Consider the following 14,238-nt stretch of genomic DNA (forward strand, 5'->3'; position numbering starts at 1 on the left):
GAAGACAGCATCCCACCACGTCTCCTGGGCCAATACAACCGTCTCTATCCATATATCTACTTACTACTATTTACTACATTTATATCCCACCCTTCTCACACTGAAGGGGACTCAGAGCGGCTTACAAATTATATGCATATACAATAGAATAATAATAATACAGTAGAGTCTCACTTATCGAAGCTAAACGGGCTGGCAGAAGCTTGGATAAGCAAATATCTTGGATAATAAGGAGGGATTAAGGAAAAGCCTATTAAACATCAAATTAGGTTAAGATTTTACAAATTAAGCGTCAAAACATCATGTTATACAACAAATTTGACAGAAAAAGTAGTTTGATACGCAGTAATGTTATGTTGTAATTACTGAATTTACGAATTTAGCACAAAAATATCATGATATATTGAAAACATTGACTACAAAAATGGGTTGGATTATCCAGAAGCTTGGATAAGTGAGGCTTGGATAAGTGAGACTCTACTGTATTGAAAACGTTGACTACAAAAATGGCTCGGATTATCCAGAAGCTTGGATAAGTGAGACTCTACTGTATTGAAAACATTGACTACAAAAATGGCTTGGATTATCCAGAAGCTTGGATAAGTGAGACTCTACTGTATTGAAAACATTGACTACAAAAATGGCTTGGATTATCCAGAAGCTTGGATAAGTGAGGCTTGGATAAGTGGGACTCTACTGTAATAATAATAATAATAATAATAATAATAATAATAATAAGCACACAGTGGTATCAAATACAAAAAACACGCAAATAAAATTAAAAGGAATAAAATAAAATCACAATCATCATAAACACACGATAAAACAGAGCAATAAAATCATACAATGGGCTGGGCAAAGTGCACAGGGACATTGAGCAGAGCAAACTCAGACCCACAACGGAGTGAAGCAAGGGTGTCTACGGGCACCTGTTTTATTTACCTCTTATACTAACTCGCTAGTGGGACGTATGGAACTAGAGGGTGCACGTCCTCCACTGTGTCACCCTATCACTGTATCCTCAATTCACTTCTGACACGATAAGTAAATACATAAATCAGACCACTGGACCAGTTTTTGAGATAACTGGGCATGACCTTTCGGGCAAGGGGCTCCATCATAAATGCTCAGAAGAACGTTAAAGCAATTCCAAGGGGGGAAAAGGCTGAAAGGGGGGCTCACCCATCCACTTTGCCTTTCGTCCCGTCCAGGACTTCGACGTCGGTGTCGTCCGGCAAGGCCCAGTTGACGCTGGACTCCTTGGTCTTGCCCGTCTGCCGCGCAGAGTCGTAGACGCTCACACGCCCCACCTGCGTGCCCCACAAGGGAGGGGAGGGGGGTCAGTGGGCGGCTCTTCAGAGCCCGGGTGTGGTTGTGCCCTCCCGCCGGGCAGGACGGGGACCCCAGAGTCCCTTCCAGCCCCAGGGTTCCATCTCCATTCTGCAAGGGAACGGCCTGGTTCTCCGGAAGAAAGGGAAGGGTGGGAAGGTCTCAAGGGAGGCAGAGGTACCTCTGGGTGGTTGACCACGTAGGGCGCCGGGAGACCCGCCTGGAATGTGTCGCCGTCCCTGGACATGCGGCAGCAAATGGCACGTGTCAGGTGGCCCTGGCTGTACAGGTAGCCTGCAAGGAAGGAAGGAAGGAAGGAAGAAAGGAAGAAAGAAAGGGGAGAAAAGTCAGCAGGAAGGAAGGGAGGGAGGGAGGGAGGGAGGGGGTAGAAAGAATCAGCATGAAACAAAGAGAAGAGAGAAAGAATGTAAGAAGGAAGGAAGGAAGGATAAAAGAAAGAGGGACACCAGAAGAAAGTCTAAGAGAGGGAGGGAGAGAGTCAGCGAGAGGGGAAACAGAGAGAGAGAGAGAAGAGAGAAGGAAGAAGGAAGCAAGGAAGGAAGGAAAGAGGCAGTAAGAGAGGGAAGTATAGAGAAAGAGGGAGACCAGAAGGAAGGAGAGAGAAATAGTCAGAAAGAGAGGAAACAGAGAGAGGAGAAAGGAAGGACGGAAGGAAGGGGAAATAAGAGAGAGGTATAGAGAAAGAGGGAGACTAGAAGGGAGAAGAGAGAGAGAGAGAGAGAGAGAGAGAGAGAGGGAGGGGGTAGAAAGAATCAGCATGAAACAAAGAGAAGAGAGAAAGAATGTAAGAAGGAAGGAAGGAAGGATAAAAGAAAGAGGGACACCAGAAGAAAGTCTAAGAGAGGGAGGGAGAGAGTCAGCGAGAGGGGAAACAGAGAGAGAGAGAGAAGAGAGAAGGAAGAAGGAAGGAAGGAAGGAAGGAAAGAGGCAGTAAGAGAGGGAAGTATAGAGAAAGAGGGAGACCAGAAGGAAGGAGAGAGAAATAGTCAGAAAGAGAGGAAACAGAGAAAGAAGGAAGGAAGGAAGGAGGCAGTAAGAGAGGGAAGTATAGAGAAGACAATAAGGAAGGAGAGTCAGCAAAGGAGGAAACAGAGAGAAAAGAGAGAAGGAAGGAACAAAGGAAGGAAGAGAAGAAAGGGGAAGATAAAAGAAAGAGGGGCTCAGGAAGGAAGTCTAAGAGACAGAGAAGGAAATAGAAAGAGTCAGTAAGAGGGAGGAAAGGTAGAGAAGAAAGTAAGGAATGGAGCCAGTAAGGAAGGAGGCAGTGAGAGAGGGAAGTCTAGAGGAAGAGGAGCCCAGAAGGAAGGAGAAGAGAAGGAGAAAGAGAGGAAGGAGGGAATAAAAGAAAGAGAAACCCAGGAAGGAAGTCTAAGAGGGAGGGGGAGAAAAAGAGAGGGAGAAAGGAAAGAAGGCCAGGAAGGGGAGGGCAGGAGAGCCCCGCAGGGGGAGGAATGCCAAGGGCATACGGAAGGGAGGCCTAGACGGGCACTTACCGAGGGTGACGGAGCGGAGGTAGACGGGGCGGAGGAAGTGGGAGAGCAGCGCCCCCTGCAGGCCCAGCACGTTCCAGCGCAGGATCTTGTCGCTGCAGGACATGGTGCGCAGGCGCTCCCCGTGCTGGATCCCGTCCCAGGTGGGCACGATGTCGCTCGACTCCACCGGGATGGTGCCCTCCCCTGCCGCAGGGAACACAGGCCGACACGGGTTAGCAAACAGCTGCCACTGACAAAGGGTCTCATGCTCTCCATTATGCATTGGATTGCGCTGTGTTTTAATACTTGGTTCCCATGTGAGCCGCCCCGAGTCCCTTTGGGGAGATGGTAGTGGGATATAAGGATACATTTATCATAATAATAATAATATTAATATTATTACTATTATATTATTATTATATTATTTATTATTCATGACTACATTGAAACTAGAATAGAGAGAAATCAGCGTGGAAACTGCAAGAGGTCCCATAGATTGTTGTACATGGAAATAATGGTAGTCAATCGTTTTTGATTTATTAAATACAGTTATATATTACAATTATATATTTTTGTTATTTAAACTATATATATTGTGAAATTATGGGTTTTTTTCTCAAAGTGACACACCACCCAAGTCATGCTAGGTTTTTGGGTGAATCTTGACACACCAAGCGCAAAAGCTTGCCCATCATTGCCTTAGGAAATGACATGAACCGCCCACCCAGGAGCACAAGCCTGGCACCTACCGTTCTCCACCTTGGTGCGCAGCTTGCCCTGCTTGGGGTTCTCAAAGAGGGGCTGGTGCTGGTCCTCCCCGGCCGTGTTGACCTGGTCGGAGCACGACTTGTCAAAGAGCGCGCCGTCCCCACACGGAGCCGTGCTGCAGCCGGAAACAGACACAAGAACAAGAACATTACACATCGGGAATCACCAAGTTGGAAGGCCTCCTAATCCAGCCCCACACAGGAAAAACACAACCAAAGCCCCCCCACCCAGACTCTGTTTACAAGCCTCCAAAGAAGGAGCCTCCACTACACTCTGAGGCAGAGAGTTCCACTGAGGAACAGCTCTCACAGTCAGGAAGTCCTCCTGCCTCTTCCTTAAGGCCATTCGAATATTTAAACTGATTCATATACCATATATACTCGAGTATAAGCCGACCCGAATTTAAGCCGAGGCACCTAATTTTACCACAAAAAAACTGGGAAAACCTTGAACCCAGTATAAGCCGAGATACCAATAAAATTGCATTAATTGAGGCATCAATAGGTTAAATGTTTTTGAATATTTACATAAAGCTCAAATTTAAGATAAGACTGTCCAACTCTGATCCAATCATTATTCTCATCTTCTTCAATGTAAATGCCCTTATGTATCCTTTTAATAATAATAATAGAGTAAAATAAGACATGTAATAATAATAATAATAATAATAATAATAATAATAATAAATACAGGAAAATAATACAAGTAATAATGTGGAACTCATTGCCTCCATATGTTAGAGCAATGTCAGAGTTGCGACCTTTTGTAAAAGCGCTCAAGACTTGGCTGTTTAAGTAATCAGATCTAATTTGCCAAATAGTCACTGTTGAATGTTTTTAGGTTGAATGTTTTTTATATTGTGGAATGATATTTTAAATTGTAAGTCGCTCAGAGCACTCTGGTGGAGAGTGAATAATTAAGAAATAAAGTGAAGTGAAGTGAATAATAAATAGAGTAAAATAATAAATGCAATAATAATAACAAGAGAGTGAAATAATATGTCTTAATAATAATAATAATAATAATAATAATAATAGAGTAAAATAAATGTAATAGTAGCAACAACAATAATAGAGAAAAATAATAAATGTAATAATACCAATAATAAAGAGAAAAATAATACATGTACCATATATTCTCGAGTATAAGCTGACCCAAATATAAGCCAAGCAGGACCCTCAGCTGAGTATAAGCCAAGGGGGGCTTTTTCAGTCTTACAAAAAGGGCTGAAAAACTAGGCTTATACTCGAGTATATACAGTATATACGAGGGTTAACCAGAAAGCTCATTACGTTTTGGAATTAAAAATAAATGAAGCATAGGAGAAAACATTTACCACATTCAGTTGAAAGCCAGACCCAAATACTAGTTCTCACCATAGTCCCCATTGAAATCTAGGCAGTTGTCATAGTGATAAAAGTGTTTGAAAAGCCCCCCCCCCCCCCAACATACCCGCCTGGCTTGCGTCCTGAACCAGGCTGGCTTCCCTTCCCTCAGCTGTCAAGTGGTGTGCTCAGCTTTCCGCACGATCTTCCTGGATCGCTCTTTTGTTTTGCAGATGCTTGCAAGGAAGGTTTTTTGGGAAACCTTAGAAGAGCACCTTCCTTGCAAGCATCTGCAAAACAAAAGAGCGATCCAGGAGTATATACGGTAAGTATGTACAATACCAACCTACGAACAAATACGACTTAAGCCATAGCTTTCCAAGAATAGTTTGGCAATAAAAAGAAGAAGAAAAGGAAGAGGAGAACTAGCTGGAATTGAAGATCCATCACAAGAAGACACAGTTGTTAGGACTGAAGCAGCGCTTGAAGAACCGCCTGCTTTGGGGCCCCGGGGACCGTCTTCTTTTGAGCATCTCAGTTGGTGGGACTGACCTGATGTACAGGTGGAAGGTGATGTCGTCTTTGATCTTCAGCTGGCCGTCGGGCAGCGGCTCAAAGATGCTCTCCTCGGGAGCCGCGGGGTCGTACTTGAGGAGCTCGTCGTAGAGGAACCTGGAAGGAGAGATAGTAAGGAGCTGGGGGGGTTTGCCTTGCAGAGGAGCCACGTCCCAATATCTGAAAGGAGGTCCGAAAGAAGGGGGAGCAAGGCCTCCTTCCTGCTGCCCTGGAGGCTGGGATTCAGTGAAGCCACGGCAGGAAAGCAGACTCCACCTGAACACTGGAAGAGCTGTTCAGCAGTGGAACTCTCTGCCTCAGAGCCCGGTGGAAGCTCCTTCTTTGGAGGTTTTTAATTAAAGCGGGATGGCCACCTGTTGGGGGTGCTCTGATGGCGCCTTTCCTGCCTGGTAGAAAGAAGGGGGTTGGACTGGATGGCCTTTAGAGGTCCCTCCCAACTCTTAATATTCTAAAATTCTGTTTTTTATTGCTTTGTTTTATATTGTTTGTTGCCTGGGCTTGGCCCCATGTAAGCCGCCCCGAGTCCCCTTGGGGAGATGGGGCGGGGTATAAAAATAAAGTTGTTATTATTATTATTATTATTATTATTATTATTATTATTATTATTATTATTATAATAAAATAATAATCAAGACTAATAATGCTGATAATGCTTTTTCTGCCTGGCAAAAAAGGGTTGGACTGGATGGCCCCTGGGGGACTCTTCCAGCCACAGACCAACCGCCTTAGAGTCCATCTGTCGGAGGGCTTTGATTGTGCTTTTCCTGCCTGGCAGAAGAGAATTAGTCCGGGTGGGTCTCTTTGGGGTCCCATCCTACTCTAGGATTCTATTATTATTATTATTATTATTATTAGGCAGAGGCTGGATGTCCATCTGTCAGGAGGGCTCTGATTGTGCTTGTCCTGTCTGGCAGAAGAGGGTTAGTCTGGGTTGCTCTCTTTGGAGTCCCATCCTACTCTTGGATTCTATTATTATTTTTATTAAGTAGAGGCTGGACGGCCATCTCTCGGGAAGGCTTTGTGCTTTTCCTGCCTGGCAGAAGAGAGTTAGTCTGGGTGGCCCTCTTTGGGGTCCCATCCTACTCTAGGATCCTATTATTATTATTATTATTATTATTATTATTATTATTATTATTATTATTATTATTAGGCAGAGGTTGGATATCCATCTGTCAGGAGGGTTTTGACTGTGCTTTTCCCACCTGGCTGAAGGGGCCTGGACCGGGTGGCTCTCTTTGGGGTCCCATCCTACTCTAGGATTCAATAATAATAATAATGATAATAATAATAATAAAAAAGGCAGAGACTGGATGTCCATCTGTCAGGAGGGCTCTGACTGTGCTTTTCCCACCTGGCTGAAGGGGCCTGGTCAGGGTGGCTCTCTTTGGGGTCCCATTCAATAATAACAATAATAATAATACCTGATGAATCCCCTTCTGGAGATGATCTCCGCGTGGCAGTCGTTGACCGTCTCCCCTTTCAGGCTGAGTTCCTCCCCTTTGACACAGCGGTTCCCTGGGAGGAAGGGAAGCGACACAAGGCGGTGGAGGGAAGGCTGGCTGATGCCTGCAAAATGCACTCGCGGGTGGGGTTCACGCCATCTAACCTGAGTTTCCCTGAGGCTGGATCTACACTGCCATGTAACCCAGTTTTTCGGAGTGGATATCATCCAGTCCAACCAAGTTAATCTGCCTTCTGAAAATGGACGATATGGCAGATCCTGCCCGAGTCCTTCTTGAGTCAGATCCTTATTGGAGGCTCCCAAATGTGGTTCATCTGATCCCGATTCAGCGTTTAGGAAGGTCAGGGATACTGGGATTTGTAGTCTAATCCCACCTCAAGACTCATAGATAGGTGTGGTTAGACTACAACCATCTATCTATCTGTGGGTCTCGAGGTGTGATTATCCTACAACTATCTATCTACTATCTATCTTGCTATGGGTCTGCAGGTGTGATTAGACTACAATCAATCAATCAATCTACCTATCTATGGGTCTGGGAGTGTGATTAGACTACAACTATTGATTTATCTGTCTGTTTTGAGGTGTGATCAGACTACATCTATCTATTTATCTATCTATCTTTCTATCTGAGACTCAAAGTGTGATTAGACAACTATCTATTTACTATCTATTTACCTATCTATGGGTCTGGAGGTGTAATTAGACTACAACTCTATCTATCTATCTATCTATCTATCTATCTATCTATCTATCTGTCTGTCTGTCTGTCTGTCTTGAAGTGTGATAAGACTATCTATCTATCTATCTATCTATCTATCTATTGATCTATCTATCTGTCTGTCTTGAAGTGTGATAAGACTTGTCTGTCTGTCTATCTATCTATCTATCTATCTATCTATCTATCTATGGATCTCAAGGTGTGATTACCCTACAACTATCTTTCTGCTATCTATCTATGGGTGTAGAGGTGTGATTAGAGTATCTCTATATCTATCTATCTATCTATCTATCTATCTATCTATCTATCTATGGATCTCAAGGTGTGATTACCCTACAACTATCTTTCTGCTATCTATCTATGGGTGTAGAGGTGTGATTAGAGTATCTCTATATCTATCTATCTATCTATCTATCTATCTATCTATCTATCTATCTATTCTATGGGTCACTACAACTATTGATCTATCTATCTATCTATCTATCTATCTATCTATCTATCTATCTATCTATCTATCTATGTATGGGTCTCAAGGGGTGATGTGCCTACAACGGAAGGTGCTGGAGACACATGGGCCCTACCACCGTGGGGCTCGCATGAGGGAAGGCTGACCTGTGCCAATGCTGACCACGACCCCGAGGCCCTCCTGCCCGCGCCGCATGATGATGGCGGCCAGGATCTTGCGTCCCAGGAGGCTGTGCTGGATGCGGGCGGTGAGGGCGTTGAAGCGCTGGTGGCTGAGCATCGCAATCTGGTCGTGGAGGGTGCTCCCGCTCACAGGGAGCTGCAGGGAGAGGAGAGAAGGAAGGAAGGAAGGAAGGGAGGAAGGAGAGAAGGTGGCCGGTGAAACCAAGGAACTAGAAGACGCAGGGCAAGCACAGCAAGGAAGCAGATCTCTAGAGACTAGGACTCAGGTGGCTCAACTGGCAGGAAAAGAGATTCCACCTAAACATTATTAGAAAGATGTATTGTCAAAGGCTTTCATGGTTGCTGTGAGGTTTTTGGGCTGTCTGGCCATGTTCCAGAAGTTTTCTCTCCTGATGCTGCCTGCCACATACCTCACAACCTCTGAGGATGCCTGCCACAGATGTGGGCGAAACGTCAGGAGAGAATAATTCTGGAACACGGCCAGACAGCCCAAAAGACTCACAGCAACCCATTAGAGTAGAGTCTCACTTATCCAACACTCGCTTATCCAACGTTCTGGATTATCCACGAGGTTTTCGGATGAACAGATCTGAGCATATATATTTTTTAATTTTATATACTGTAATTTTATATTGTATTTAATTGTTTTTTAATTGATTTTATGTACTGTTGATTGATTTTGTATAGGCATCTAATTGTGCCAGTGTTGTAAGCCGCCCTGAGTCCCTTCGGGTGAGAAGGGCGGGATATAAATATTGGAAATAAATAAATAAATTTTTGTAGTCAATGTTTTCAATACATCATGATATTTTGGTGCTAAATTCATAAATACAGTAATTACTGCGTACTGAACTACTTTTTCTGTCAAATTTGTTGTACAACATGATGTCTTGGTGCTTAATTTGTAAAATCATAACCTAATTTGATGTTTAATAGGCTTTTCCTTAATAATAATAATAAATAATAAACTTTATTTTTATATCCCGCCCCATCTCCCCGAAGCAGAGGCCGGAGGGCCATTTGCCAGGAGGGGTTTAGTTATTATTTATTTATTTCATTTATTTCATTTATATACCGCTTTTCTCACCCCTGGGGGGGACTCAAAGCGGTTCACATCAAATAAATGGCAAAAATTCAATGCCTCACATACAATTAAAAACAGTATTATCACACATCTAAAACAATAACACAGGACTATAAATTAAACCATTAAAACTATAAACCATCAAACATAAACATGTTATGCAATATTTACATAAAGTTCATGATGAAGGTTTGGGAATTAGGTACAGTAGAGTCTCACTTATCCAAGCCTCTGGATAATCCAAGCCATTTTTGTAGTCAATGTTTTCAATATATCATGATATTTTGGTGCTAAATTCAGAAATACAGTAATTGCAACATAACATTACTGCGTATTGAACTACTTTTTCTGTCCAATTTGTTGTATAACATGATGTTTTGGTGCTTAATTTGTAAAATCATAACCTAATTTGATGTTTAATAGGTTTTTCCTTAATCCCTCTTTATAATCCAAGATATTCGCTTATCCAAGCTTCTGCCGGCCTGTTTATGTTGGATAAGTGAGACTCTACTGTATTCGCTTATCCAAGCTTCTGCCGGCCCGTTTAGCTTGGATAATTGAGACTCTACTGTATTTTCAACTTTCATACTTCTATGGCTAAGCTACATTGGCATCAAGCTGGCAAATACCTGTATATTTTTATTTTATTTTAAGTGTACCAGATGTATGTTGTATTTCATGTTTGTATTGTCTGTGCTTGATAAGGCCAACTGGTTAATCAATAAATTGTTGTTGTATTTTCAATATGCTAACAGCAGGTTATCTTTGCCACCTGAGTCAGAAGTGTTGCAATAATATTTGGGAACAATAAAAAAGACTGGGGTTTGATTGTGTCCTTCTGCTTGAGAGAAGGGAGCTGGACTAGATGCCCTTTGGGATGACCCAAAGGACTCTACGGTTTGATGTCTGTCACCCTTTGAGAAAAAGAGGGTCTTGCCAAGAGGCAGGCCTACCTCGGTGATGGTCAGCCCTTCGGTGTTCTCGGCCTGCTCGCTCTCCCCGATCAGGACCCGCAGCGCCGCGTCGGCCGCCTCCTGCTTGCCTTGCTTCTTGCTGTGTGCCGTCACCGCCGGGAACCAGCGCCCTCCCACTTTGGCTTGGAAGACAAACCTGGGCGGAGGAAAGGCGGGCGCACGGGTTGGCAGCTGGGCGAGACAGGCGAGCACAGTGTCCCGCGGCTCCCCAACACCTTCGCCAGCTGGGAATGTGACGCTTAGAGAAAGGCCGAGAAGGGTACGATGGCGCCCTTTGAATATTTAACGAGATGCCACCGCGGAGGTGGCAGAGCGGCTTGTGTTGCTCCAGAGAACGGGGCACAAACCCATGGACTCGAGTGACAGGAAACGAGGCCTGTCTCCCGCACCGAGAAGAGTTCGCCAGAAGGAAGAGAGGCCGGGCAGCAGGATACATCTGCGACTATGACCCGGTGAGGATTATGATGTGAGGAGATAGAAGACTCACTTGGGGTCGTGGGGTGGGCCGGTCTGCTCAATCAGCTTGAACTCTGCCGCGAAGCCGTTGGCCCGGGCGTATTCGAGGAGGCCGCTGACGGGGTTGGAGTTCAGGTACTTGATCAGCTCCCCGACCCCCTTGGCGCTGGACGCCTTGGGCTCCTCCACAGCCTGGCTGCCGGACAGCTCAAAGGCCAGGTCCTCCTCCGTCTAAAGGCAAGCGATGGAGGCGTCATTCCCCACTCCTTCCCATGCGTCCTAATATCGCAATTCCTTACTGCTCTGCCAGGGATTGGGTTACCTGTTCGGCAAAGATGCTCATGTCTCCGCTCAGGCCCCGGATGGCAGCCTCGGCGGCCATCTGCTTGGCCCCCTTCTTGCTGTTGGACACCACGGCTGGGAAAACCTGGTCCCCTATCTTCACGCAGTACTTGAACCTGAAGGGACACAATTCACGGATTTACAGTATTTACACCCCACCCGTCTCACCCTGAAGGGGACTCAGAGCAGCTTACAGAACACACACACGGCAAGCATTCAATGACGTTATACAATTTACAAGGACAGACAACACCTAAGCATACCTCACAACCTCTGAGGATGCCTACCATAGATGTGGGCGAAACGTCAGGAGAGAATACTTCTGGAACATGGCCACACAGCCCGAAAGACATACAATAACCCAACACCTAAGCAGCTCGAAAAACAGCTGCAGCTGTTGAGTAGAGAATTCTAGGTACCACTTTATGCAGGGAGGCTAATTTAACAAATTTACAACACCATAAAACCTTCCAGCAGCGTGCGGAAGAATGAGGAAGTACTCCATCAAGGACTCGGTGTCACAAGTGGACGGCAAAGTGGCAACTCCCCCTGTGGCCGGAATCCAGCATACCCTCATGAAGGCGGAAGCTGGAAGATGTTTGATTGCCTCTGTGTCTGTCTATATGTCGTATGTCTAATGGCATTGAATGTTTGCCATGTATATGTGCATTGTGATCCGCCAAGTCCCCTTCGGGGTCAGAAGGAAGGGCAGAATATAAATAATGTAACTAACTAACTAACTAACTAAATATCTAGATACATATAAACATAGATATATAGGGCTTGCAAACATTACAGGGGAAATGTATACACAAATATATACATACACACACACACACATATATACATATACATATATACACACACAGAGAGAGAGTAGAGTCTCACTTATCCTTCAGTTATCCAAGGCAGTCTGCCTTTTAGTAGTCATTGTTTCTGTAGTAAATGTTGCAATGTTTTGGTGCTAAATTTGTAAATACAATAATTACTACATAACATTACTGTGTATTGAACTGCTTTTTCTGTCAATTTCTTGTAAACCATGATGTTTTGGTGCTTAATTTGTAAAATCATAATGTAATTTTATGTTTAATAGGCTTTTTTCTTAATCCTTATTATCCAAGATTTTCGCTTATCCAATGTTCTGCCGGTCCATTTATCTTGGATAAGTGAGACTCTATTCTCTCTCTCTCTGTGTGTGTGTACATGTATAGATAGGAATATAGATATACAGGGCTAGAAAATAATAGAATCATAGAATAGTAGAGTTGGAAGAGACCTCATGGGCCATCGAGTCCAACCCCCTGCTAAGAAGCAGGAAATCACATTCAGGGGAAATGCACACACACACACACACACATATAGAGAGAGATGTCTAGATAGATATAAACAGATATATAGGGCTTGCAAATATTTCGGGGGAAATACACGCACATATATAGAGAGAGATGTCTAGATATATATAAAAAGATAGATATATAGGGCTTGCAAATATTATGGGGGAGGGGAATACACACAAATACAAAGACAGGTCTAGACAGATATGAATATAGATATATAGGGCTTGCAAATATTGCGGGGGAAATGCAATACACTCTCACACATATATATAGAGGCACGGTACTCCTCCCTCCCCTCCAAAGCCTCAGGGAAAGCCCCCATCCCAGCGGGGACCTACTTGGGGTCGTGGGGAGGCCCGTCCTGGGCAAGGAGCTGGAATTCGCAGACGCTGCCCGACTTCTGGGCGTATTCCATCAAGGCGCTGACGGGGTTCTTGCCGGTGGTGCAGAGCTGCGGCGTCAGGGAGGAGGGCTCCGGCTCCGCTTGCTCAGACTGGGTCAGAGGGAGAGGGAAGTGGTCAAGGGCCGATGGCTCTAGGATGGCCCACTGCGCCCTTTGAGAGCCCAGCCTCGCGTGCACCTCTTCTGCCAACCGGTCTCCCAGCCAGCTCCCGCCCCCTTTGTGGCTCACCAGTTCGGCCTCGCTGAGGGAGCTGTCCTCGTAGAGGCTCTTCTCCAGCTCCATGCCGTCCGCCCCTTCGTGCTCGGCTTCGTACACCAGGATCCTCATGGCGTGGGCAGCGGCCTCCTGCTTGGCCAGCTTCTTGCTGCCCGCTTCCGCCGGAGGGAACCGCCGCCCGTCAATCACAGCCTGGAACTTGAACCTGGAGCCGAAGGACGGACGGACACATCAGCAAGAAGCAAAAGAAACGCATACAGACACAGAGCAAAGTAAAGTTATTTGGGGGTGTTGTGTGTTCTAGCAGCATTTTCTCCTGATGTTTCGCCTGCATCTGTGGCTACTGGCATCTTCAGAGGATCGTCTGGATGCCAGCCACAGAGGCAAGCGAAATAACAAATAATAATAATAATAACAACTTTCTTTTTATATCCCGCTTCTATCTCCCCGAAAGGACTTGGGGCAACTAACATGGCGATAATCATAATCGTAATAACTTTATCCCACCTCCAATTCCCTGAAGGGATTTGGGGCGGCTCACATGGGGATAATAATAATAATAACCATTTTTATATCCCGCCTCCATCTCCCTGAAGGGACTCAGGGCGGCTCACATTGGGATAATAATAATAATAATAATAATAATAATAATAATAATAATAATAACAACAACAATAATAATAATGATTTTATTTTTATACCCCGCCTCCATCTCCCCGATGGGACTCAGGGCGGCTTACATGGGGATAATAATAATAATAATAATTTTATTTTTATATCCCGCCTCCATCTCCCCGAAGGGACTCAGTGCGGCTTACATGGGCATAATGATAATAATAATAATAATAATAATAATAATAATAATAAGTGATGGGCACACTGGGTGCCGTGCCAAAAGATCTCAGCTGGCATTTGGAAACAATAGACATTGACAAAATCACAATCTGCCAACTGCAAAAGGCCACCCGACTGGGATCTGCGCGCATCATACGAAAATACATCACACAGTCCTAGACACTTGGGAAGTGTCCGACTTGTGATTTTGTGATATGAAATTCAGCATATCTATCTTGTTTGCTGTGTCATAATAAAATAATAATA

General features: G+C 44.6%; 1 protein-coding gene across 7 annotated transcripts in view; it reads right to left on the bottom strand.

The window, feature by feature from the left end:
- The window catches only part of adar (adenosine deaminase RNA specific), a 37,160-nt gene that overhangs the window by 1,319 nt on the left and 21,603 nt on the right, over positions 1-14,238 (bottom strand). For all 7 annotated transcript variants that reach the window (XM_062964779.1, XM_062964775.1, XM_062964777.1 and 4 more), the window contains exons 3-14: positions 13,150-13,342; positions 12,857-13,011; positions 11,159-11,294; positions 10,868-11,067; positions 10,360-10,516; positions 8,287-8,458; positions 6,913-7,006; positions 5,468-5,587; positions 3,572-3,705; positions 2,844-3,026; positions 1,511-1,623; positions 1,183-1,310 (exon numbers count right to left, since the gene is read on the bottom strand). In XM_062964779.1, the coding sequence (XP_062820849.1) occupies positions 1,183-1,310; positions 1,511-1,623; positions 2,844-3,026; positions 3,572-3,705; positions 5,468-5,587; positions 6,913-7,006; positions 8,287-8,458; positions 10,360-10,516; positions 10,868-11,067; positions 11,159-11,294; positions 12,857-13,011; positions 13,150-13,342 (1,785 nt within the window). The remainder of the gene's footprint in view (positions 1-1,182; positions 1,311-1,510; positions 1,624-2,843; positions 3,027-3,571; positions 3,706-5,467; positions 5,588-6,912; positions 7,007-8,286; positions 8,459-10,359; positions 10,517-10,867; positions 11,068-11,158; positions 11,295-12,856; positions 13,012-13,149; positions 13,343-14,238) is intronic.

Source organism: Anolis carolinensis, unplaced genomic scaffold (genome assembly GCF_035594765.1).
Source record: "Anolis carolinensis isolate JA03-04 unplaced genomic scaffold, rAnoCar3.1.pri scaffold_14, whole genome shotgun sequence".
In the NCBI taxonomy this organism is placed as follows: Eukaryota; Metazoa; Chordata; class Lepidosauria; order Squamata; family Dactyloidae; genus Anolis; species Anolis carolinensis.